This window comes from Miniopterus natalensis, chromosome 20 (assembly GCF_054644295.1).
Source record: "Miniopterus natalensis isolate mMinNat1 chromosome 20, mMinNat1.hap1, whole genome shotgun sequence".
NCBI classification, from domain to species: Eukaryota; Metazoa; Chordata; class Mammalia; order Chiroptera; family Miniopteridae; genus Miniopterus; species Miniopterus natalensis.
This window is the reverse complement of record NC_142100.1, coordinates 25,831,266-25,854,959: the sequence shown is the minus strand read 5'-3', so window position 1 is coordinate 25,854,959 and position 23,694 is coordinate 25,831,266. Positions and strand designations below refer to the sequence as shown.

General features: G+C 61.0%; 1 protein-coding gene across 2 annotated transcripts; it reads left to right on the top strand.

The window, feature by feature from the left end:
- Positions 1 to 2,399: 2,399 nt before the first annotated feature.
- Positions 2,400 to 23,108, top strand: VPS37B (VPS37B subunit of ESCRT-I). Of its 2 annotated transcripts, XR_015716253.1 has the most exons (5): positions 2,400 to 2,510; positions 18,950 to 19,121; positions 20,289 to 20,371; positions 21,086 to 21,673; positions 22,599 to 23,108. XR_015716253.1 is itself a non-coding variant. In XM_087828832.1 (4 exons), exons 1-4 carry the CDS (start codon positions 2,400 to 2,402, stop codon positions 21,563 to 21,565), a joined length of 846 nt encoding a protein of 281 aa, XP_087684958.1. In that variant the 3' UTR covers positions 21,566 to 23,108. The 2 variants fall into 2 exon arrangements, 1 of the variants encoding a protein (XP_087684958.1); XM_087828832.1 differs by having other exon boundaries at positions 21,086 to 23,108.
- Positions 23,109 to 23,694: the final 586 nt, after the last annotated feature.

The following is a 23,694-nucleotide window of genomic DNA, read 5'->3' as shown; positions in this document are numbered from 1 at the left end:
GCGGGCGCCCACCCGCGCGGGAGATCGGCAGGCGGGACGCCCGCGGGAGGGTTTTCTGTGTCTTTCCTATTTTCGGCCGCTTTGGAGAGTGTCGAGAAGTTTCTCGAGCAGCAGAAAACAAGGCTTCTCTGCGGTCGGCCCTGCTTGACAAAGGAAGTGGTGTGAATGTGACCCGAATAGGTTGGCGGCAGAAGGTAGTTGGAGAGGAGCCGCGACGGGGCTGGGCAAGGCCGAGCCGGGAGCCCTCTTCCCACTGAGCATCCACACGGGTGTGTTCCTGGGGGTGCTCTTGGCTAAGCCGCCCCGTCCCTCTATATTCCGGAACACGCCCCGTCCCCTCGCCTTTTTCTCACCTCCTGCGGGGATTGGGAGGAATTTCTGGACATCGTAAGCCTCATAGGTGAGACTTTTCTGGAAAATACAGCTATGAGTCTCCATCTGGCAGGTCCGATCTCCTGGAGAGAAAACACACACACAATGAGCTAGTACCCTGACCATAAATTTGACTTTCTACTTTCCCTTCCTCTTTTTTGTGGTGTTTCCTCCTCAAAGCCACATTTTTAAATTAAACATCTTTTTAATTGATTTTTTTCTTGAGAGAGAGAAACATTGATCAGTTGCCTCCTGCAAGCCCCCTACCGGAGATCAAGTCGGCAACCTGGGCACGTGCCCTGAGCAGGAATCGAACCGACAACCTTTTGGTGCAAGAAACGATGCCCAACCAACCGAGCCACACCAGCCACCTTTTCTGACCAACTCTAACCAGTTCAGAGGAAGATGATTATTAAACGCAATGAATGCTTTTACTTGCAGCTAACATGACACGTGTCCTCTAACTTTCCTCATTTTTTTGACACCTGTGTGCCCTTCGTCACGAGGGGCTAGGAGGAGAGAGGAGGCCAGCAGAGTCCAGGCCAGCGTAAGGCTGCACAGCCCAGACCTTGTGTTCTGCAGACGGAGAAGCAGAGGCATCGTCTTCACACACAAAGCCCATCAGTCAGCCCGCAAGCGTGCCCTGAATGCCTCGCCTGTGTTCAGGGCCGACGGGCTCAGTGTGGTGTGATGCCAGCGTGGTGGATGCCAGCCTGGGAGCCAGGAGACCTGCCAACGACTTGATTTTGGAAAAACAAAACGAAAACTTCCTCTCCCCGGGGGCCACAGTTTCTTACGTGTAAAGTTAGGGGGCTGTAGTGGTTAACCTCAGACTCGGGTTTCTTTCCACTAGAACCGCGGCAGGTTCCGAAGCAGGATGAGTTCCCAGACTCCCGGATCTCCAGCGACTTCCAGGGAGCTGCGGAGACTGAGCGACGATACCCTAAATTACGTCATTTCTGAAAGGGCACAGGTCGGCCCACCTTGATGTCCAGGTGCCGTCCTCTGAGTGGGCCACGGGCACGGGTCCTGGGTCACGATGATCCAGCCATCCTGGTCTTCTGCTCATTCCTTGAATGTTCCAAGCTAGTCCTGCCTCAGGACCTTTGCACATGCCGGTCTGGCTGCCTCCGGCTTCCTACAGGAACGGTGGCTGTTTCGTCCGCTCCTGTCCTGTAGCTCCGCTGAGCTGTCGCCTTCTCCGAGAGGACCACCTTTTACTACTCTCCTAAAGAATGGCCCAAGCCGGGTTCGCTCAGGGGTTAGAGCTTCAGCCCCAGGACTGAAGTGTCCCAGGTTCAACAGCAGCCGAGGGCACAGAGCTGGGTTGCAGGCCCAGCTGGGGGTTGGGGGTGTGCAGGAGGCAACCAACTGGGGTTTGTCTGTCTCTCTCTGTCTCCCCGTCTGCTCCCTCCGGAAAGAAATGGAAAAACATCTCCCGTGAGGCTTAAAACAATAAAAAGAAGGCCTTCCTTCCCCCCTCCCAGGCCTTCCTTCCCTCTCCCAACTTGTCCCCGTGCCACCTGTTTGCTCCCCCTGCCGGCGCGCCCCCCGGAGCAGCGCCCCACAGCCCAGCCCCCGGGAGGCCTCAGGAATCGCAAGGGAGCGATAGGACCCCCGCCCCCGGGCACCTAAGGCCTCCCCGCAAGGCCCCTCCTGGGGCTCAGCCTGGGCCGCACCGACTCCCGTCCTCCGCCCACTTCCTCCGCGTCTGGGAACCAGGAGAGGCTCTTATGACATCACGCCGCCCTCTGCTGCGCCGCAGTGACATCATCGCCGCCGCTCTTGCGTCACGCGTCCGGGCCCGAGCCCCTTCCCTCCCCGCGGAAGCCCCCGACCTCCCCAGGCCGACAGCCCGCGCCCCGCGCCCCGCCAGGTGAGCGCCGGCGACGCCCCGCCCCGCGCGATGACGTCACGCCCAGGCTGGCGTCACGCGCCCCCTCCCCGGGCCGGGGGCGGGGCTTGCGGCGGCCCTTCCGGTCGGCGGAGTCCGGCGGCCAGAGCGGCGGCGGCGGCGGGGACGCGGGATGGCGGGCGCGGGGGCCGAGGCGCGGTTCGCGGGGCTGTCGCTGGTGCAGCTGCACGAGCTGCTGGAGGACGAGGCGCAGCTGGCGGCCATGGTGCAGCGCATGGAGGAGGTGCGGGGCCGCGCGGCGGGGGCGCGGGGCGGGGGCGGGGGCGCGGGGCGGGGGGCCTGGCGCGGGGCGGGGGCGGGGGCGGGGGGCCTGGCGCGGGGCGCGGGGCGGGGGCGCGGGGCGGGGGCGCGGGGCGCGGGGCGGGGGCGCGGGCTGAGCGGGGAGAGGCGTCGGGCCCCGGGGCTGGGGGCCGGGCTGGGGATGAAGCGGGGGATGGGGGCCCGGCGTGGGCTTTTGGGGGCGCAGAGGACTGTGGCTGAGGCTGGGGGGCGGGGGGGAGTCGGGGGGTCGAGGATCAGGGGTGACAGGCCGGACTGAGGCGCCGGGGGTTACGCCCGGGCAGAGGTTGGGGTTTAGGGGGAGGCTGGGGGTACAGGGAGAGGGAGGCACGGGGTCGGAGGATAGGTTTTGAGGGGCCGAGTGGACTCGCTGGGGTGAGCCTTAAGGAGAGAATGTTTCGGGTTCGAGATGGGTTTGAGGGGCTGACTGTGGCGGAGTCTCGGAGGTCGTTGTGGGGGGCTGAGGGTCTGTAGCTGAGTCTGGGAGGTAGTTTTGGGGGGCTGTGTCTGTATGGCTGAGTCTGGGAGGTAGTTTTGGGGGGCTGTGTCTGTAGCTGAGTCTGGGAGGTAGTTTTGGGGGGCTGTGTCTGTAGCTGAGTCTGGGAGGTAGTTTTGGGGGGCTGTGTCTGTATGGCTGAGTCTGGGAGGTAGTTTTGGGGGGCTGTGTCTGTACAGCTGAGTCTGGGAGGTAGTTTTGGGGGGCTGTGTCTGTATGGCTGAGTCAGGGAGGTAGTTTTGGGGGGCTTTGTCTGTAGCTGAGCCTGGGAGGTAGTTTTGGGGGGCTGTGTCTGTAGCTGAGTCTGGGAGGTAGTTCTGAGATGGGCTTTAGGGCTGGGCAGGGGTCTCCGAGTTTGGGATGAGATGTGAGGGGTCTGTGTATCTGAGGGATCCCCAGTATCCCAGGGGCCCTCTGGGGTTTGACTTCGTCTGGGAATGGCCCTAACAGCGTTACCCCCGGGGGGCTCTTTTCGCCAGCCTGTGGGTGGGGCTCAGGGGGGTGGCAGGATCCCTGCCTCTGTAAGAGTCGCCCCCTCCCCCCTGAAAGAAGGGAATTCTGGAATTCCAGTGGAGGGTGCTCTGCCCTACAGGGTTGTCTCTGCCCCCCCCAAGGAGATTTCCTCCAGCTGTTTTTTGGGGGAAGATAAACTGGGGAAGGGGGGCTGACAGCCAGCCCCCCCTCTGATGGCCCAGGGTTACCCCCCTCCCGGCATGGTTGGCTCTCGCGGTCGCCGACTTCACCCTGTGCCTCTGCAGCCTGCTTCCTTCTCGCCCTTCCTCCCGGCTCTTTCTCTGAAAGTCCCATCCCGTGGGTCGGGGTCGCCGACGGGCAGGTGGGCCCGGGCGGGTCCCAGCCCTCCCGCCGGCGCCCACTCCTCCTCCTTTGTCTCTGAAGCCTGCGCCTTCCCACGCCCGCCCGCGGGCCGGGCCGGGCCGGGCCGGGCCTGTGTGGGGAGGCTCTTGGCTTTCTTTCCGGGGAGGGCGGAGGGATTGTTCAGCGCCCGGCCAGCCCCTCAAAGGGGTCTTGTCTGGAGGCTGCACATTCAGAATCCCTGGAAAACCCTCAACAGATCATTGTCCCGAGCTACAGAGAGGCCCCTGTCGTGAGATGGTGTCAGTCTTTCCACTAAGACTCCCCTTGTATTCAGTGCCGTGTAACTCGGCGCAGAGAAGGTTTCCCCGAGATGCAGTGTTACCCCGTTTGCGGTCTCCATGTGGCCCTTTCCATGCTGGAGGATAATTGAGTGACAAAATCCATCTTTCCCGGCTGAATGAAGAGTCTCAGAAGAAAGAAAATCTGTGCTTTTTTCTCTGCTTCTCCGTTGCCAGGAGACCTTTTGTTGACTGCCCAGCAGGCATCTTTCTCGGTTAATAATAAAATGATAGGTGTGTTATTCTGACGCGGAGCCCAAGTTATTTGGCTAGACGTGACTGTCCTGTTTCAGTCAGAACTGAGCGCTGTAGTTATATCGGTGGAAGATTAAATAGAAATAAACCGCCTGTTAGTGGAGGGAAGATTGTGGAAGGCAAGTAATTCTGCTGACCGAGGCTGTTAGGGGCCTCACTGGCTGTCTCTGCCTAGGAAATGGAGATAATTATTTTAAGGGAAAGGCAAATTACGATAGCAGCTGTTTTTTTTATTGCGGGTTGTTGGTGGTTTGGCTTGGTTTGGGTTGGTTTTTGAGTCAAGGTGACATTCATACCTGAGTAATCTCTGTAAGTTCTGAGGACTGGCTGACTCCACTTGAAGAGGCCACCTAGTTCAGGCTAAGAACTCGGCAGTCACTGTTTTTCAGGGTGTAGTGCTTTTAAATAAAACAAGGAAACAACTCGAAGGCCAGAATACCTGACATAGCCGGGCGGCTCACCTGGCCGCGGTCGCACTTAGCAATTCCTGTGGCCCTGGTCCCGGGCAGGGCGTTTCCGAGGGAGCAGGTGTACCGCAGACGACCAGAGCTTTGCAGGCGTTCATGGGCGGTGGGAGTTTTCGCTCAGCTGCTAGTGTTATGCGTTGGTTTATCTGGGGGTGGTTGTGAGACACAGGAGAAGAAAATACTTTGTGAACTGCCCACTGGTGACCAAATGGAACAGTTAAGCTCCGGCGGAAAGAACATCCAGGTTTCGGAATCAGACAATCCAGGCTGGACGCGGCCCCGCCCCGGCTGTGCGATGCTGTGTGGTTGCAGGCAAGTCACGGCACCTCTCTGAGCGTCTGCAGAGGAGGGTCATGGGATGGTATTTATTTCCGGGAGTTGATGTGGGGAATATGTGAGACGGTGCATGTTAAGCCCTTAACGCAACACACGGTCAGTGCTCAGTAGGGTGATTGCAATTTTCAATAATCATTTCTAGTTCTTTCTCTTTTTTTTTTTTAATCATCACTCGAGGATATTTTTTCCATTGATTTTCAGAGAGAGTGGAAGGGGGGAGAGAGAGAGAAAAACATCGATGTGAGAGAGACGCACTGATTGGTTGCCTCCTGCATGGGCCCCAGCTGGGGCCGGGAATCAAACCGACAACCCAGGTGTGTGCCCTTGACCGGGAATCGAACCCACGTCGGTTCTACGCGCCAGCCGACGCTCTAACCACTGAGCTGCGCCTGCCAGGGCATGTAGCCCCCTCTTTTTAAGATAAGTTCCTGGCAATCGTTAATACCAGATCATCCGGACACATCAATAGGGTCTTATTTCAAGAATGTTAAGTACAAAAAAAGACCGTTAAGTACATTTTTACTTGCCATTAGCCTGAGACACGTTTTACCTGCCTGTGGTCAAGAGGATTAGGTGTCCCAGTAGGTGCTAGGGTGAGCCTGTCAGTGGAGCAGGCCTTTTACAGGACAGGATCGCTTAACCTGGACCGAAGCCTCTCTCTCTTTTTTTTTTTAATTGGCAGAAGGACATGTGTTAAATTGCAGAGTAAGGCTTCTCCGAGCCGGAGGGGATATTTTGTGGTGACTGGAAAGTGTGGCTGGGTTTTGAAGGCCTTCATTCGCTGTTAGGCGTAAAGACAGCCGGGCATTGTGCTCCACTGAGATTGTTTTAATGGGGGGGGTGAGCTCTCCTGCCGCCAGGACGCGACGGTCGTGTTGGAGCTGCGGACGTTCCCGCGTTCCAGGCCGTGCGTGTCTCCTGTTCCCCTGCAGGCGGCACTCCCCCGGTGATCTTAGGTTCTCTCCTGTTGCCTCGGGCTGATGTTTCCTATGTTCACATTTTTTTTTGCATTTATTTTTACATGGCCATGGCATGCGCCTCTCCCGCCCCCCCCTTTCAAGGCCCACCTGACCCGCACTGGATATGCGGGGCACTCCCTTAAAAGGAACTGTCATTCTAGGAGATTGGGCGGCAGAACCGGACCCCCGGGGTCACTTCTCCCACCCAGCAGGTTGGCTGGTGCTGATTCCAGTGCCCACCTGCAAAACCGCGGAGGGTCTGAGACCCAGACCGTGTCGTGGGGAAGTCCAGCGTCTCGACTGGAAGGAGCTGTTTCCTCCCCCGAGGCGCGTGCGGGATGGAGCATGTGCTGGGTGGAGCGTGTGCTGGGTGGAGCGTGTGCTGGGGCTCTGTGCGTGGGGCTGCCGGCCGCCGTGGGATCACAGTGGGCTCGTTGCAGTGGACCAGCCTCGCCGCGCACACGTGGACGCTGGGGCGGGGGGCGTGTGGGACCTGAGATTTAAACTCTCCCAGCGTGTGGGACGGCGTTTGTTCCTGCTCGCGTCGCACGGTCATTATTGCGCATGTAAAGGCTCCATCTGCCCGTTTGTTTCTCCCATTCCGCGGACCTGTTACTTTAACTCGAGTGAGAAATGACTGCGCCCGGCCCCTGGCGGGGTTGGGGGCTCGATCCCCAGCAGGGGGCGCGCAGGAGGCGGCCGATCGGTGACTCTCATCCTGGATGTTTCTCTCTCCCCCTCTCCCCTCCTCTCTCTGGAATCAATAAAGACATATTTTTAAAAAAGGGAAAAATGACTGAGCCCAGGATATTTCCTGAAATTCGGTTTTTAATCTGATTTTACGTTTTTTTAAAGTTGTGTCACCTTCTTCCGGTTCTTTGCGCCCTGTGCTTCGGTTTCTCCGCTGGAGGGGGGCTAGCGGCCCTGCCTGCCCTTCGGGGTTCCCGAGGGGGGCAGTGGAACCCCAGGGGAGACAGGACGCGGATGGAGGACGCCCGCAGTGGGGGCTGCTCCCTTTCTTTAGCGAGAGAGTTTCAGAACTGCTGGCCGGTCCTGCTGCATCGCTCTCTGCGGCTGCCGCCGTGGTCGACGGCGCCGTGGGGGTGGCAGAGGACACCAGCCGGGGGCCACTCAGGCTCTCCGGGGGCTGCCTCCGCGTTGAAAATAGAGGGGGTGACGAACGGTAAGCGATGTCCGGTGGGCTCCACGAGATAAGCCTGTAAGATGCTCCGCGTGGCCCCAGGGCCCAGGGGGAGCCTCAGTGAATTGTTACCGTTGGCCGTCGTCGCCGAAACTGAAAGGCAGTGTCTCTGCCGCCGTCTCCAGAAGGTCCCGTCCCGGCTCCACAGCCCTGGCGCTCGGGCTGTGCGAGGGATCGTCAGGGACAGACACGTGAACAGGCAGGGCCCCCGTAGTAAACCGGGGGACGAAGCCACGTGCACGGACCCCTGCAACGCAGGACAGGATGGGACGGGAGCTCTGGGGGTGGGTGGGGGTGACGGTCGCCCGACTGTGTGAATGTGCCTCGCGCCCCCGAGCTGGGCACTTAAACCCGGCGCCCTGGCCGGCGTGGCGCCGTGGGTAGAGCGCCCGTCCGTCTGCACACGGGAGGGTTGCAGGCTCCGTCCCCGGCCAAGGGCACGTGCCTGGGCTGCAGGTTCGATCCCCGGCCCGGTCGGGGCGCGTGCGGGAGGCAGCCCGCCAGCGGGTCCCTCTCACGCCGACGTTTCTCTCTCCCTCTTCCCTTCCACTCTCTCTGAAAAGCAGTGGGAAAAGCACCCACAGGTGGGGGTTAGTAACAATTTTTTAAATGGTTAAATGGCCCTGTGCTTTCTTCTGAGCCTAACCCCCGTCTCCCGGAGCAGGTGGCGGTTATTAGCTATAAAGGCGCCTCAGCGGCACCGGGACAGACAGACACGGAAGATCAGGAAGAGGCCACCCGCGGGCGCGGCCGGGGCAGGAAGGCCCGGGACAGGTTTACGGCCGGTGAGCCCGCTTTTGCCAGATCAGATTTGCCGAGGGGCAGGGGAGTGACAGGAAGAGGGGCCGTGGGGGCAGAGGGCCGGGCGCGGGCTCCGTGGTGGCGGCTGTGTTTCCTCCACTTTGGAGCAGAGGGGCACGTCGGGAAGGAGAGCCTGGCAGCAGGCCGTGGGCGGGACTGGCGAGGGGACATGCCAGGGGACCAGGTGGAAGGCGAAACAGAAGTGCCGGTGAGAAGAAGTTAGGATGGGAGCCCGGGCTCTGGAGAGGAGACGCAGGCCGGCTGTGGGCTCGCCTCCCACTTCCCTGTCCTGGTGGGATTGTCCCTCCCCTGCCCACTGGAGGGACCTCGCCAGCCCCGTCCCCCGGGCTCTCCCCTCTTGGCATGACTCTCCGTGGCACTCGCCACAATCGTGTGAGTTCTTTACTTCCCTGTGTCCCCACTGAGACTGGGATGCGTTTTTTGTTTGTTTGTTAAATGTCTTTATTGATTTCAGAGAGAGGAAGGGAGAGAGAGAGAAACGTCAATGATGAGAGTCATTGATGGGCTGCCTCCTGCTCGCCCCCCACTGGGGATCGAGCCACAACCCGGGCACGTGCCCTGACCAGGAATTGAACCTCGATCTCCTGGATCCTAGGTCGATGCTCAACCACTGAGCCGCGCCGGCCGGGTGAGCCTGGGATGTGTTTCTGTCCCGGCTCCTGGCACGCTGCCTGGCACACAGGATGTGTGGGCGAGTGCTGCCCAGCGAATGGAGAGAGCTGGGCGTCCAGCAGAAATTAGAGGGTGGGCCAGAGGGGGTGGGAGGCGGGAGGGGGGGTCACAGAGTCGGGGTTGGCCTGAGCGTGACGGACAAGCAGGCCAGGTCCACCATCCGGCAGGTTTGGAGCCAAATTTGGGGGCCAGCTTCCTCCGGGTGCTTGCTACAGGCAAGGGGGATGTACAAGGTTGAAGGATCGCGGGGAGTAATGGGGCTGGGAGGAGGAAAGAGGTGGCATCAAAGGGCGGAGGCGGGGGCGGTGACCTCCTTTGACAGACAAGCTGACATCCTGTTGCGGCGGTCGTGTCCCGTCGGGCGGACGGGCGGAAAGAGGAACCTCGGAGTAGACAGAGCGCCTGGGCCTCGGCCTCCGTCATGTGTAGCAGCGATGGGCTCTCGGGCTGAGCCGACGTGGCTGGTTACTTTTTTGGCTTTTATCTCAGTATTTGGGGCAGAATAGCTGCTGTGGGGCCGGTGGCAGGTGCCCGGGCCTGGGCCGGGGCCGCCCGTCAGGGAGCCCTGGAGGTGCTGAGCCGGGCAGTGCGCTGTGGTCTCGCTTGCCGTGTCTGTGGCCGATTCAGGCAGCCAGTGGGAGGAGCGGACGGAGGAGATCGACCGGAAAGCAGGCAGAGCGGTTGGATGCTGGAAACCAGCGGGTACAGAGGCCTTGGGGGCCCTCGGTGCCCAGGACGACTCGCCCTGGGCTCACGGCGCGGCCCGTCTCGCTTTGCGCGCAGTTCAGCAGCACCTTGGGTCGCCGCGTGTGGTTCATCTGCCAGTGGCAGACGCTTACCAAAGGGTGTCGGGAAAAACACAGCCAAGAAATCAGTGATAGACAGAGAGGCAGATGTTATCAAAAGCTGTGCACAGAAAGGTAAGGTCAAAATAAAATAAAACCTAAAAATGTGAAGTCGACGAGTAAGCCTCGTGGCTAAGACGGGACTGGGCTTGCGTCCCGGGAACTGTGGACACAGCTTAAGCTCCCCGGACGTCGGTGTGCTTAGTGGGAGTGTCCTCGCACCACCCTTAGGAGCTGTCCTGCGGGTGACGTAAGAACGCCTGTAAACCTTGGACACAGTGCGTGGTGGTGTTACGTGCCCAGCAGGCGGGAGCCGTGGCAGTTCAGCGGTGGGGCCGCTCGGGGCAGGGTTCCCCTTAGAGCCCCAATTCTGTGGGTGTTCACGGTGATCCCTTGAAAGGGCCGTGTGGCAGTCGGGGTTAGGAAAGCGGTGGTTAGGTAAGAGGGTTTCGCTCTGCCTCACTTTGTCCAGTTGGCACTGCCGGGGCGTGGGGGGCGCTCCCCAGAGGGCCACGCGTGGCAGCTTTGCCACAGAGCCCCTGGGGCACGCTTGGCAAGTGCTTATTTAGGGGAAATGTGGGCCCGTCGGCTCCCACAGCCCACGGGCTCGGGTTTATAAAAAAATAACATTTTTTTTGCCCGGCCGGGCGTGGCTCAGCGGTTGAGCGTCGACCTGGGATCCAGGCGATCGGGGTTCGATTCCCGGTCAGGGCACAGGCCCGGGTTGCGGGCTCGGTCAATGACTCTCTCATCATTGATGCTTCTATCTCTCTCCCTCTCCTTTCCTCTCTCTGAAATCAATAAAGGTATATTTAAAAAATAATAATAATATTTTTTTACGTGTTTATCATAGGACAGAAAATGAAATACAGAAAACTGTAGGGAAAGATACATAGTCGTATGTGTTAACGGACGTTTTATCCGTCTGCTTTCTCCACTGGGTTCGTTCTGTTTATACAGTTTTCTGTGTGTTTTGTGTTATATTCTGGGCATTTTCTTACTGGAATATAAGAATGTATCTGGGCTTTTTTTTTCCAAAATTTTTTTTCTGGCTGTTATAAGTTACACCACAGTTAACATCGTTGAATCTAAATCTATGAGAAAAAAAATCGACGTTTAATTTTTTGGAAATGGATTCGCCTGAAGTATCCAGCCACGCCTTTCCGTGGGACCGTCTAGTTTCCTCCGTCCGATAGACTTGCCGAGGTTTTCTTGGTTGTGAAGTTTGAGTGGCTGGTTTCTCCTCTGATGAATCCTCTTCTTCTGTAGCCACAGACTTTAAAATAAAAACTCCCTGATTAGAGCAGCATTTTCTCGACTTGACTAAGGGATGAGTAATTTCAGTCATGTGAGAGTAAATGTTATCTGTCCGACCCAACCCTCGAGTCAGGCGTTGGAAGCGCGTCTCGCCGCGTTTTTAAGTGTCAAGGGCGCAACTGCCAGGAGGTCGCGCCTTGAAGGTGAGCCTGGGGTGGGCCCGGTAGGAGTTTTCCTCTGCGCCTGTGCGGAGACTGCCCCAGAGCATGGCCCCGGCGTTTCTCGCACCTGGTGGTTAAAAAGGCCGTAGAGTAGAGAGAAAAAACCCTGAGCTCTTGCTAACGAGCGAGTGCCGTGGCTGACGGTTCCAGCCAGAAACTGCTACTGAGAAAAGCAGGGTTTCGAAACTGCCTTCTTTTTGGGCGGCTTTCTTTGGGGGGAGGGGAGGAGGGACCTGGTTTTTAAATTACAGTGGAAGCTGCTAATTGACCTCCCTGCACTTAACCAACGCCAGCCCGGGGTTGACGGGTCCGTGCCTTTCGAGTCTAATGATTGATGCCACCCCCCCCCCCCATGACCGTGACCGTGACCAGTTAGCAGGCATTGCTGTTCCCACACTCAGAGGTGTTTGCTCGGAGACCGGTCCTTCTGGTTTTGTTGTTAGGGTAATGAAATGACTCCGTGAAACCCTCCAGCAGCTGCGGAGCCGGGAGGGTAAGGAGAGGGAGAGGTGTGGGCTCAGAGTTGGCGTCGGCGATGGACGCCAACCAGGCGCGGACCAGGCTGGGGGGAAACGGGGGTCCCGGGAGGCCTCCGCCCACCAGGCTCGTCCAGCGCCTGCCGGGTCTGGGCGGGAAAACGCTTGGAACTCGAGCCAGTGGACACACTTCAGACCTTTGCCTCAGATGAAAAAAGGGGCAGGTGTGTCTTTAAAATCTCGTGTCTTTAGCGATTTCCTGCTTTAACCAAACCACTGGGTTAACCAGCCGCTAACTGGTTCTGACCGTGGGGAGGGAGGGAGGGCTCCCCGGGGCTCCCCTGGCTCACCCGCTGAGACTGGGACTCTGTGGGACCAGGTGGGCCCAGTGTGGGGAGCCCCTTGCTGTTGGGGGACGAAGGCAGTTCATTGTGATCAGTCGGGTGCCCCATCCCCCTTCCGCCTCCCCCACCCAGAGCCCCAGGCCTTAGAAGGCCCCCGATACTCTCCTGGTGACCGTTACAGCCCGGGACAGTCCCCAGGACCAGCACCCCCGGTATATCCACATACATCCAAGAAGCGGGGAGAGCTTGGGTGGTTTTCTCCGAATATTAGGAAATAAGTCGTCTAGGAAAAAAAACAACAAAGCCTCCCTGGAATGTTGTGCGGCCAGAACTGGAAAACGATAAAATCGTGTGTCCCCAAGACCACTTAACGGCTTCTCCGGGACAGTCCGTTGATTTCCAAGCCCAGCCTTTTGTTTTTTGGTGTGTTTTTTAAAATCCTCACCTGAGGATATTATTTCCGTTGCTTTTCAGAGACAGTGGAGGGGGGAGAGACACTGATGTGAGGGACACATCGGTTGGCTGCCTCCCGCTCGCACCCCAACCGTGCCCAGGGCTCGAGCCTGCAGCAACCCAGGTACGTGCCCTCGGCAGGAATCGAACCCGGGACCCGAGGGGCTGACACTCTAACCACTGAGCCAAACTGGCCAAGGCTCAAGCCCAGCCTTTTGCATTTGTGGGGTCTCCCGTCCTTAGAGTGACGGGCATACTGACTTAAGATGCCAGCCGGCCCCACAGGGTGGGGTGCCCGGCTGCACCCCACTGCCCGCTGCTCTGTCCCCGAGGGCAGCCAGCTCCGTCTCCACGGGTTCTCGCTCATCTCACCTGTTGCTCGTTGCGTGGCTGCCCCGGTGGAAGGTCCGAGAAGCAGCTGGTAAATTTCCCTTCCCGAGCAGGCTGCCGCCTGGAGACGGCCTCGCGGGCCCACGGGAGTGCTGTATTTTGGGACAGTTTCATCGTGTTCCACTGGGCTCTCGCTCTATTTTTGTATATTTCCAGATCTCTCGTTTTGTTAATGTGTTAAACAGGCCAACTCTGCAACCGTTGAGGGTTTTTTTTTCTCATTAAAACTCAAGGAACTGCCCTGGCCGGTTTGGCTCAGTGTTTAGAGCGTCAGCCCGCAGACTGCAGGGTCCGGGGTTCGGTTCCGGTCAGGGGCACGTGTGTACCTGGGTTGCAGGCCCCATCCCCGCCCAGCCACCATCTGGGCGTCTGCAGGAGGCAGCCAGTCAGTGTGTCTCTCTGTCCCTCCCTGTCCCTTCCACTCTCTCAAACTGGGCTGGGGCCTGTCTGGCCCTCGGGCCTTACACGGTCCTGAGGGATCCTTTGGTCAGGCCCTGCCAAGGCAGCCGCAGGCGGGACTCGAAATTCAATAAACTTAGGAGCTCTCTTCGTAGCTGATTTTTAGGTTGATAATTTTGTACGGCCCTCGAATGATGTTATAAATAGCCAAGCGGCCCTTGGCAGAAAAAAAGGTTCCCCACCCCTGCACAACTCGATAGAGAAAATATCCTCAGGTCAGGATTTAAAAAAAGCAAAGTCGGGTGGAAGGCTCGGGTAGGAGGAAGCACGTGGGCTGCGGGTAGCAGGCGGCCCCGGGCACTGAGGCCTTGGGTGGGTCACAGCTCTGCCTGACGCCCGCGGGGAACCGGCTCTCCCTGGAAAGGGCGTCTCACTGAGTGGAGATGAATTTGGGCTGCTTTCGAGTAACCTAACCTTTCGCATCAAAGGCCGAGCTCACACCGCACGTGACTCTGGCGGCCCTGACCCTGAAGCAGCCGGTGAGCTAGATCAGGTGTGCGCAGCCCAGCGGGCGACGAGGTCAGCCTGCCCGCGCCTGCCAAGCCTTCGCCACCGAATCCGCCAGCCGGCCCTGCTTAAAGGGCCAGCGCGGCCCAGCCGTCGCTGCCGTTCGCTCGGGCGCCCTGGCGGCACCATCACCTCTCCCTTCCCGGTGCATTTCCGGGAGCGCAGACAGCTCCCCAGCCAGCGGCCGGTGGGTCCCTGTGTAACTACCTGCGGTGAGCATTCTAAGAAGTTTATCTTCAGAGCAGTTTAGCGAGTTGTTAACAATTAACTGACAGTGGCCTGAGGCTCCCGAGATCCCAGTTCCTGCCGATTAAGTTGAGCAAGTTTTTCTCGGTAGCCGGTGCCTGCCCGGTGCCCTGCTGGGTTCCCGGCATCCGGAGCAGCGACACGGTTCTCTCGGGTGGGTGTGAGCTCCTGTCATTTTACTTCCTCGGGAAAGCCCTTCCCTTCCGTCATCCAGGCTCTCACAAGGCGGGGCCCGGCCCAGGTGAGCAAATAAGCAACCACCTGTGATTCGAGGTAGAACACGCTGCGGGGACATCACGTACCGACAGGAGCATCGCAGGAGGGAAAGGGGTGACGTTTATGCCAGGGCAAGTGCGTGGCAAATCCTTGTCTCCTTTTCTAAGACAAAGGCGGGCTATTCCCTGGAGCCCCTGCCCTCTGGCTCCACTGATACCTGACAGGTGGTGGTGGTTTTTTTGTAATTAAAAAAAAAAGACTTTTTCTGTAAATTCGCCCTTGCTCGTTACAGTGAGCCGAGCATTGTACACAAGCAGAGGGAGGAAGGCACCGAGGTCGCGCCGTGCGGAGGTCACTGTGGGCTGTGGGTGGACATCCTTCCTGACAGCTCCGGGCTCAGGGCGGGCAGACAGACAGACGGGCAGAAATGACCCCGTGAGTCGCATCCTGCGGTAAATGCTGCTTCGTGCATCTGATTTTCCTCCGATCACAGGAGCAGGAAGAGAAGCTTCAGTGAAACTGAGCACACGGGTGAAAACGTTTCCTTACCACAGATTATTTCCTGAAAAGATCTCTCTCTGGTTAAGAAAAGGGAATACGAGGCCGTCGGGGGCGGGCGACACTGTTTTCAATTTCGGGCGCCTGCTGGCTCCCAGCGCGGCGGCCTCTCCCGCGGTCTCGGGTTCGCTGTGCGGATCCGTCACGGCCGCCGGGGTCGGTGGGGGTCGGGCTGTGCGTCACCCCGAGTGGCTGCCACTGGCCTGGGCTGTGCGGAGGGCGCCGTGTGGCTGTCCCCATGCAGGGGCCCCGGCCCTGTCCCCCACCTCCCGGGCTCCTGTCTCCCCAGCTCGCCTTTCCGGCGGTGTCCTCCCCACGTTTCTGGTGCGGAGCCTCGGGAAGGAATACTGAGGAGGAAAGAGCGTTGTGCGTGGCGGGTGCGTCCCGGGCGCACTCTGGGTGTGGTCAGGTGCTCGGGAAGAATCCCGCCCGCCGGGCGCCTGTCCACCTGCGGGGTGCTGGGGGGTGGTCCGGGCAGCCACGTAGAGTCCCCTGAGTTTTTTAAAATGTAAAAACATGAATACGCAAAGAATATAAATAATACAGCTGGCCCCGTGGGCGTCGGTGGGAGTTTTCCTGGGCCTCTCCTGTTGGCTGGTGACTGACTTCGCCGTTATGGTTATGCAGACGAACTGCCTTTTGTCTGTGGCCTGTGCCGCCCTGTGTTGGCCGCTGGTAGGACTTCTAGCAGGGAGAAGTGACATGGCCTGGCTTAGACCCTGTGCTTAGCTGCCCGAGGAATCACATGCCCGGCCCCTCCTGGAGAGCTTGGCAGCCTTGGGCCCGGGCTGGGCATTGGGTTTTATCAGTGCCGCGCCTCGCCCGCAGGTGATCCGAGGTCGCAGCTGACACTGGGACCACTGCCGGGAAGGACACGGGGCCTGTGCTCGCAGTGCTGCCTCGGAGAGGACTTTTGGGGAAATCCACTTTCGGAATTACCCTCTCACATCCAGCGTGAGACCCCACTCCCCGGACTCAGTCTGAGAGGACTTCATTAGGGGCGTCCCCTGTTGAGTAAGCAATTTGGGGCATTTACTTGGCAAACTCAGCTTTTTGCTTTTTTTTTTCCCTTCGCCTCTGCATTTCCTTACCCACTTCGTTTGCCAGCCCTGGCCTGAGTGACGGGCCGAGTGTGGCGGGGACGGCCTCTCTGGGTCACTCCGCAGCTCTGTGCTGAGCGGCTGCCCTTGTGCCCAGTGCCCGCCTGCCAGTGACAGCGAGAGGTGGCCCAAGTCGTTCATGCTCCAGCCGGGAGGCAGAGCGCCAGAACACAAATTACATGCTCGTTGCGGTTAGTGGCAGGAAAGAGATGGCGCTGTGACCGAGGGTGGCCGCTGGCTTAGGGGCACCATCAAGGAGGTCCCTGAGGACGAGGCATGAAGGTGGAGCCCGACCCTGGGACAGGGCCAGAGGCCTGCGGAGGGAGGAGCTCGGTTGGTTCTCAGGATCGGGTCACCCCGGGCTGCGGAGACCAGGACGCGGCCGGTTTGGGTCCGTTTGTGCTGACTCTTGAGTTTATCTGAGGACAGGAGCCCTCCTGTCCTCTCGGCTCCCTGCGCCCGACCGAGGAGCTGGATTAAGAGCTGCCGTGTAAACGTTTGTTGAACGAAGATTGATTGAGCCAGAGCCGTGGGTCTGGGAGCAGGAGCCCGGGTCCTGGCCGTGGCCTTAAGCACCTGCCCGGGGCTCGTCCCTCGGAGGCGAGACCAGCAGGAGGAAGGAGCTCGTCAGCGGATGGTTTGCGCAGGTTTCAATGTGGAGACGGTTGTAGAGTCACGTGCAGTTGTCAGAAGTGCCCATCACCCAGTTTCCCCCAAAGGTAGCACCTTGCAGAGCTGTTGTCCCCACCCACAGCCAGGAGGGTGACACTGACCCGCGCAGGACGGGGGACCGGGAGGTCCTGGCACCACGAGCGGCCTCCGATTGCCCTCCTGGAGCCACTTCCTCCCCCGGCCACCAGTCCGCCTCCGTCTCCATGATTCTGCCCCTTTGGGACGGTGTGGACACGGGACCGGAGCCTGTGGCCCCCGGCGGGCGTTTCTCGCTCTTTCATCTGCGTTGCCACGCGGGTTGGCAGTTCTCCGTTACGGCCGATGGCGTTCTGTGGCGTGCAGGTGGCGCGCCCGGTCCCCACCTTCACCCGCTGAGAGACGCTTCACATTTCTGCGTCGGGTTTTGGGTGATTACACACGAGGCCGCTCAGAACACCGACGTCTGGGTTTTGCATGAACACGGTTGTCATTTCTCAGGGACAGAGGCCCAGGAATGCAGTTTCTGCTCAGATGGTAGTTGCGTGTTTAGCGTTAAAAGAAATTGCCGACCTGGGGGCCTCGGACATGCTACCGTGTGGCAGCTGAGCCCCTCCCTGCCGCCCCCGCCGCTTGTAACTCACCAGTAAAGGCCCCCTGACCCCAGGGGAAAAACCCTCTGAGCTGCGTCTCCCAGCGGCTGTGTGGTGGCCGGGTTTTGTCCCTTGTTCTTTGAAACGCTCAGCGGTCGAAGGAAGGACCTCGGGACACAGCTCGAGCTACAGGGCAGCGCAGGGCCGGGGGGCTGGGCAGAGGGAGCCCCTGCTGGGCCCTGTGGGGACCCCCGTGGTACTGTGAGCCCCGTTGGTCGGTCCCGAGGCCTCCCGGGTGCTCCTGGCTCGCAGCGGGAGACGGTTCCTGCTGCCCGAGGGCGGAGCGCTGAGCGGAGGCCTCCGGCTGCCTGTGAGCTGAGCTCCGTGTTGAGCTGTGCCCCGGCGCCCACTCCCCTGTGGGAGTGTCCTCGGAAGGGCGTCGGGCCTCCCGTGTTCTCTTACTCCACTAAGTCGTGTGTGCCTGCATGTGCGTGCATGCACATGTGTGTGCATGCGTGCGCGTGCACTTGTGTGCGCGCGTGTGCGCACGCGTGTGCATGTGTGTGCGTGTGTGTGTGCATGCACGTGTGTGTGTGCGTGCATGTGTGCACTTGTGTGTGTGCGTGTGTGCACGTGTGTGTGCGTGTGCGTCTGCACGCACGTTGGTCAGTGTGCCGGGAGCCGTGCGGGAGCCTCCAGTGGGCCTGGCTCGGGAGGGCAGTGGAGGCAGCCCAGCCAGGGCTCTACCCTCTGACTATCGAGAGGAAGGAAGTAGCAGCGAAAAATAGACGGGGGGTGGTGGGTAGGAAACCTGCAGGGGAGCCCGAGGGGACTGGCGTGGGCTTGAAGAAGACGCCCGGAGGGAAACGGGCAAACACTGGGGACCGCGGCTGCTGACCTTGGGGCCCAGAACGCGCGCTTGCAGGACCTCGGGCCGGCCGTCCTGGAGAAGCCGGTCAGCCGCGAGTGAGGGGAGCCTGGAGCAGGAGGGACCTGTGTGCCTGTGTTTGCCTTTTCATTGCAGTGCTGTCCTGGCCAAGCTTTGTTAGGCTTTATGCTTCTCTCAGCCCTCCCGTACCCCCCCAGGCCGGGGCAGCGGGCTTCTCCACCTCCCAGATAGTGAACCCCCGGTGGGGCAGATAAGTCCCCTTCCCCAGCCCAGGGTCAGGCCCGCTGGACTGGACGCGGCCAGGCGCCGGAGGCCCTGCAGTGGGCGGGCGGGCGGGCGGGCGTGGGAGCCAGGAGCGGCCTCGCTGGGAGCTCGCCTCCCCAGGGCCCCATGTCCCAGCTTCTGTCTCTGTCCGTGGGACCAACCGTGAAGCCTGAGTTGACATCATGCCAACTGGCCCTGCCCTGAGACAGTGATCTTTTAACTTCCCCGGAGCAGCAGAAACCTGCCCTAAAAAACCCCAGCCCAGGATCTTTGCTCCCGAGGGGGTTGAGGAATTCCAGCCACAGCGCAGCCGCCGAGGCCAGTCCTGCGCGCTCCTTGCAGGGGACGCGGCCTTGCTCTTCAAGGGCCGGGAGCAGGGTCTGCTCGGGACATCAGAGGGGCTGGGGGGGGACCTCTGGGGACGCGGCCTTGCTCTTCAAGGGCCGGGAGCAGGGTCTGCTCGGGACATCAGAGGGGCTGGGGGGGGACCTCTGGGGACGCGGCAGGAACCAGCGCGCTCGCCCGGGTTCTCACGGGCCGGCCTGTTCCTCGCAGACACAGAACGTGCAGCTCAACAAGGAGATGACGCTGGCCAGCAACCGGAGCCTGGCCGAAGGCAACCTCCTGTACCAGCCCCGGCTGGACGCCCGAAAGGCCAGCCTCACGCAGAAGTACCAGGAGCTGCAGGCGCTCTTCGAGGCCTATCAGATAAAGAAGACCAAGCTAGGTACGCTTCCCCGGGCGCGCTCGGGCGCGGGGTGGGGGGAGCACACGCTTGCACGGTGCCGCACCCCAGGGAGGAAACAGTCTCGCGGGAAACCTCAGCGCCGCGAGGGCGCCGCCACGAAGAAATCGTGGACACGCAGGAAGCCGCCGCCAGCTTCTGCCTCCCCGCAGCGCGGGGGAGGCCGGGGCAGCTTCCTGATCGCGACGCGCAGCAGGCGGTTTATCCTGCGCCGTTCGGCCCTGAGTTCGTGTTAACATCGTCAGTGGGGTGTTTTCTGTAAAAACTTTCATTTTCATTTTTTTATTGATTTCATTGAGAGGAAGGGAGAGGGGGAGAGAGAAACAGGGCGATGAGAGTCGAGGATCCGCCGCCTCCTGCGCGGCCCCTGCTGGGGATCCAGCCAGGACCCGGGCCTGTGCCCCACCGGGAATCGAACCGTGAGCCTCCCGGATCCTAGGCCAACGCCCAACCACCGAGCCCCGCGGGCCGGGCCCGGCCTTTTTATTTTAACGTCACTGAGGCACCACTTTCGTTTACAGCCGTTAGCAAAGAGAAGTAGGGACTGAAGATCGAGTCCTGAGGGCTTCGGTCGGTTTCCGGGAGACTTAGGAGATTAAAAGTCATCCCCTTAGCGAGGTCCCAGTGGCGTCTGGTACCGTAGTCCCCTCGCTGTCTGCGTCACGTCTGTGAAAAGGGACCGGGACACACCCAGCCGGGACGGACGCCTGCGGAAAGGCCCGCAGTGCCGGGCGCCCGGGGATGGGGGAAGCGCACGCTGGCAAAACCGCCTCGGCCCCTCCGAAAATGAGAGACACGCACACTCCGGCCCCGCGTGCCACCCCTGGGTGTCTCCCTCGGAAGTGAGCGCTGACGTCCATCAGAAGGTCGCCGGGGTGCGCTGGGGCTTTATCTGTCAGCTGGCATTCGGGCGCAGTCTCAGTGTCCACCGTGGGGCAGTTCCCGCGGCAGCACAGGGACTGGAGCCGGTGCGTCTGGGGAGCAGCAGGACTCCTGTTGGGAGGCCCAGGGAGTGTCCCCTAGAGGCCCCTTCTGGCTGCAGTGCTGCTGCTCTGAAGGGGAACGTGGGGAGCGAGGGGCTGGGGCGGGGGCGCTGATTTCCAGGGGTCCGGCCGGTGCCGCTCCTCACCTGCCTCCTGCTTTCTCCAGACCGACAGCCCAGCAGTGCTTCCCTGGAGACCCTGCTAGCGCTTCTCCAGGCTGAAGGAGCCAAGATTGAGGAAGACACCGAGGTAACGCCCGCCGGTGCCCCTGGCCCAGTTCCCCCGGGGGTGGTGTGTGCCACACCCCCGAGGCAGGAGGTGGCACCTCGCAGGCTTGCAGGGTGCTCCTGAGCCCAGGTGGCTCAGCCAGGGGGCGGGGGAGAGCCAGCTGGAGCCTGGGCACGCAGCAGGGAACCTGGTCCTCAGGTGCCGGGCGCAGGGGGCGGAGGTGCCGGCTGCTGAGTCAGCGGGTGGGCGCTGCCTGGGGGACTCGGCCAGCCGGGCCCTGGAGGCCGGAGCCTCGCTAAGCGAGGAGATGAGTCAGGGCGGACGGTCGTAGCTGCGAGGCCGGCAGCCGGCCCGCATCCGGCTGCACCGTCTAGTGAACAGTCAGGCCTGGGTGGGGTCCGGTGGGCACGAGCTGGTTCCTGCCTGCTGACCCTGCATGTGCCAGGGTGCAGCCAGTGGAGGGGAGCGACGGGCCCCAGCTGGCGTGAGGAGGGAGGGTGGGAACTGGGCACAGTGATGTCCTCTCGGGGCCACCGAGGGGCCCCCTGCATCCTGAGGCTGGAGGCAGTGCCCACGGGGTGAGCCAGTGTCTGCGGTTGGAGCCGTGGTGGACGAGAGGAGGGAGGGGAGTTGGGAGGAAGCCGGGGTCCTCTTCGAGCTGCTGGGTGGTGAAGGGAGCGGCCTCCCCTCGGGGCTGGGCCGTCCCGGTGACCAGGCGTCCCTCGCTTCTTTCAGAACATGGCGGAGAAGTTTCTCGACGGCGAGCTGCCCCTGGACTCCTTCATCGACGTCTACCAGAGCCAACGGAAACTGGCCCACGTGCGGAGAGTGAAGATCGAGAAGCTGCAGGAGATGGTGCTGAAGGGGCAGAGACTCCCGAAGGCCCCGGCCCCTCCGAAGCCCAGGGTGCCTGAGCCGGTGCCCACGGTGCCCCTGCCCTACCCCCCCCTGGAGGCCAGTGGGCCCCCCTCCGCCATGCCCCGGCGCATCCCGCCCCCGGTGCCCGCAGGACGCTTAGCCACGCCGTTTACCACTGCCCTGGGCGCTGCGCAGGCCTCCCTGCACCCGGGACCGCCGTGCCCTCCCCTGCCCCCCCGCGTGGGCCTCCCCCCCCAGCAAGGATTCCCCGCGCAGTTTGTGTCTCCGCACCCGCCGGCTCTCCCCCAGCGGCCCCCGCCCCGCCTGCCGCACCAGCCGGGCTTCATCCTGCAGTGAGGGGCCCTGGGCCGTCCTGGAGACTTTGCCCTCCCGCCAGCCCGCTGGCCGGGCCGCTCGGGAGGCTGCCAGGCCCGGCGGCGCCCGACTTCACCGCCGTAGGTCGGGGTGAGTCACGTGGGGCCCTGGGCCGTGCATGAGCCTCAGCCTGGCACCCGGGCCAGCTGGTGTGTGTGCTCGTGCGTTTGCTAGGTCCTGTCGTGTGGGTGAGCTCGTAAATCGGGGGAAGCCGCCTGGCCCCCTTAGGATCGGTCCTCATCTCAGCTCTCCTCAGTGAGCGTGGTCGTCTTACTGCTTCATTTCCAGGACAGCTTGTCCCGGCCTGTCCCAGCCCAGTGAGGGTCAGCCAGGAGGTGCTCACTTGAGTCTGTGTGGGGTGGGCGGTTGTCCCCCCTGCCCCCCCAAACCTGGATCCTTCCAAGCCACACGCAGGGTTTGCACTTGGCCCGCTGCCCATGAGGCCGGGCCTGTGGGGTGGGCAGAGCTGGACTTTGCACAGATGTCCCGGCTCCCCCCTCCCCTCCCCCCCCAGCCCGTCCCCCTCAGCCGGCCCCAGGGTTTCTAGGAAGAAATATTCCAATATTTTTACTATGTGTGTAAATTTCCTGTTTTATATTGGGGAAGGAAACTTTTTGACACAAAGCCATTCAGGGAAACTTTATAAAAACGCACGTCTGAGCAGATCGAAGTGAACGCTGTTTCCTGTCTCGCACCCCAGCACAGTCCCACCAGCGACCTGCAGGCCCCGTGCCTTAGCTTCACCCGGTGCCAGTGGGGGCTGCCTTGGGCACCCGCAGGCCCCCGGGCCATGGGATGGCCGTCGCCAGCTGCTGTCCCTAGTGGCTTGTTCAGGAAGCTCAGTGTTGTAAAAAGGCTGCTGCCCTGGCCCAGGACCCTCTTAGCCAATATCACTGTCCCCAGCTGGGCCCTGGGGCGTGGGGGGGGCAGGGGCTCCAGCCAGAGGGAGCTGGCCCCCTGGGGAGAGGGACGGTGCCAGCAAGCTAGGGCCCTCTTCCTGCCCCTCGGTTTTCAGCTACAGGTGCCACACGTGCTGGATTCCCAGGGGTTGGGGGTCAGCCGCCGCCTACCTGTTGACAAACAGGCCAGGTGCTCAGGCGTGAACTGGCCTTGGCCTCTGACTACCTGCCCCGCTGGCTGCTGCTGAGGTGACGGGATCCGGGCAGAGCTCCAACGGTCCGTCCTGGCGGCCGTGGGCGAGGCCACCGACCGTCGTGCTCAGTTACCACACAGCTTGGCTCCTGGACTTGAACTCTACTGTATTGTAACTTTTTAAGGAAACAACGCTGTATAGGACGATTCACTGCCATGCCAATCACGGGCGCCCGCCACGTTCTGTGGACCTCGAGAGCAGTGCCACCCACCCCGATACCTCTGCCGCCCGCAGGGGGCGCAGCCAGCCCTGGGCGCTCGGCTCAGACGTGGCGAGGGGGCTGCCAGGCTGGCCGCGCCATCTCTCCAGGGCACGTCTGAGCTGCGGTTGTGAGGCTGTAGGACCCTTTTTAATAAAGAATTGTTCGTAACAGCTGTGATGTGTGTGGTCTCAGAACATCGGTGGAGCTCACTGGGGCGTCTACTGGAGTTAAAAATAAAAGCTGCCCAGATGGCCCAAGTCCTGCCTTGTCCGGGGCCCCGGCCCTGAAGCAGGGCCTTTGTTCCTGCTTTAAGTCAGGAATTCTCGTAAACATCAGTAAAGGGCAGGAGGCGGCAAGGGTCTCGGGTGGCTCTGGGGTCCAGGCTGCCCTGTCAGGACCTCGGTCCCTTCCTGGCTTCTGTCCACAGGGTCCCCTCCCCACCTCATGCTGCACAGCTGGTGGAAACTAAGACAGTCTTGCCTGTTTCACATGATAGAGGTCAGTTGCTTTAAATTTAAATTGATTTTTAGAGGAAGGGAGAGAGAGAGAGAGAGAAACATCAATGATGAGAGTCACTGATCAGCTGCCTCCTGCACACCCCCTTCTGGGGATCCAGCCCGCAACCCGGGCCTGCGCCCCGACCGGGAATCGAACTGATGGCCTCCAGGTTCGTGGGTAAACGCCCAAGCCGGCTGGGCAGTGCTAACATTTTGCTCTGGGGACTTGCCGACGGTATTTAAAGGGGCCCCACCAAGC

Coding starts and splice junctions, on each gene's coding strand:
- VPS37B (XM_087828832.1), top strand. CDS start 2,400: ATGGCGGGCGCGGGGGCCGAGGCGCGGTTCGCGGGGCTGTCGCTGGTG. Junction 2,511..18,949: donor TGGTGCAGCGCATGGAGGAG/GTGCGGGGCCGC, acceptor TGTTCCTCGCAG/ACACAGAACGTGCAGCTCAA. Junction 20,372..21,085: donor AGATTGAGGAAGACACCGAG/GTAACGCCCGCC, acceptor CGCTTCTTTCAG/AACATGGCGGAGAAGTTTCT.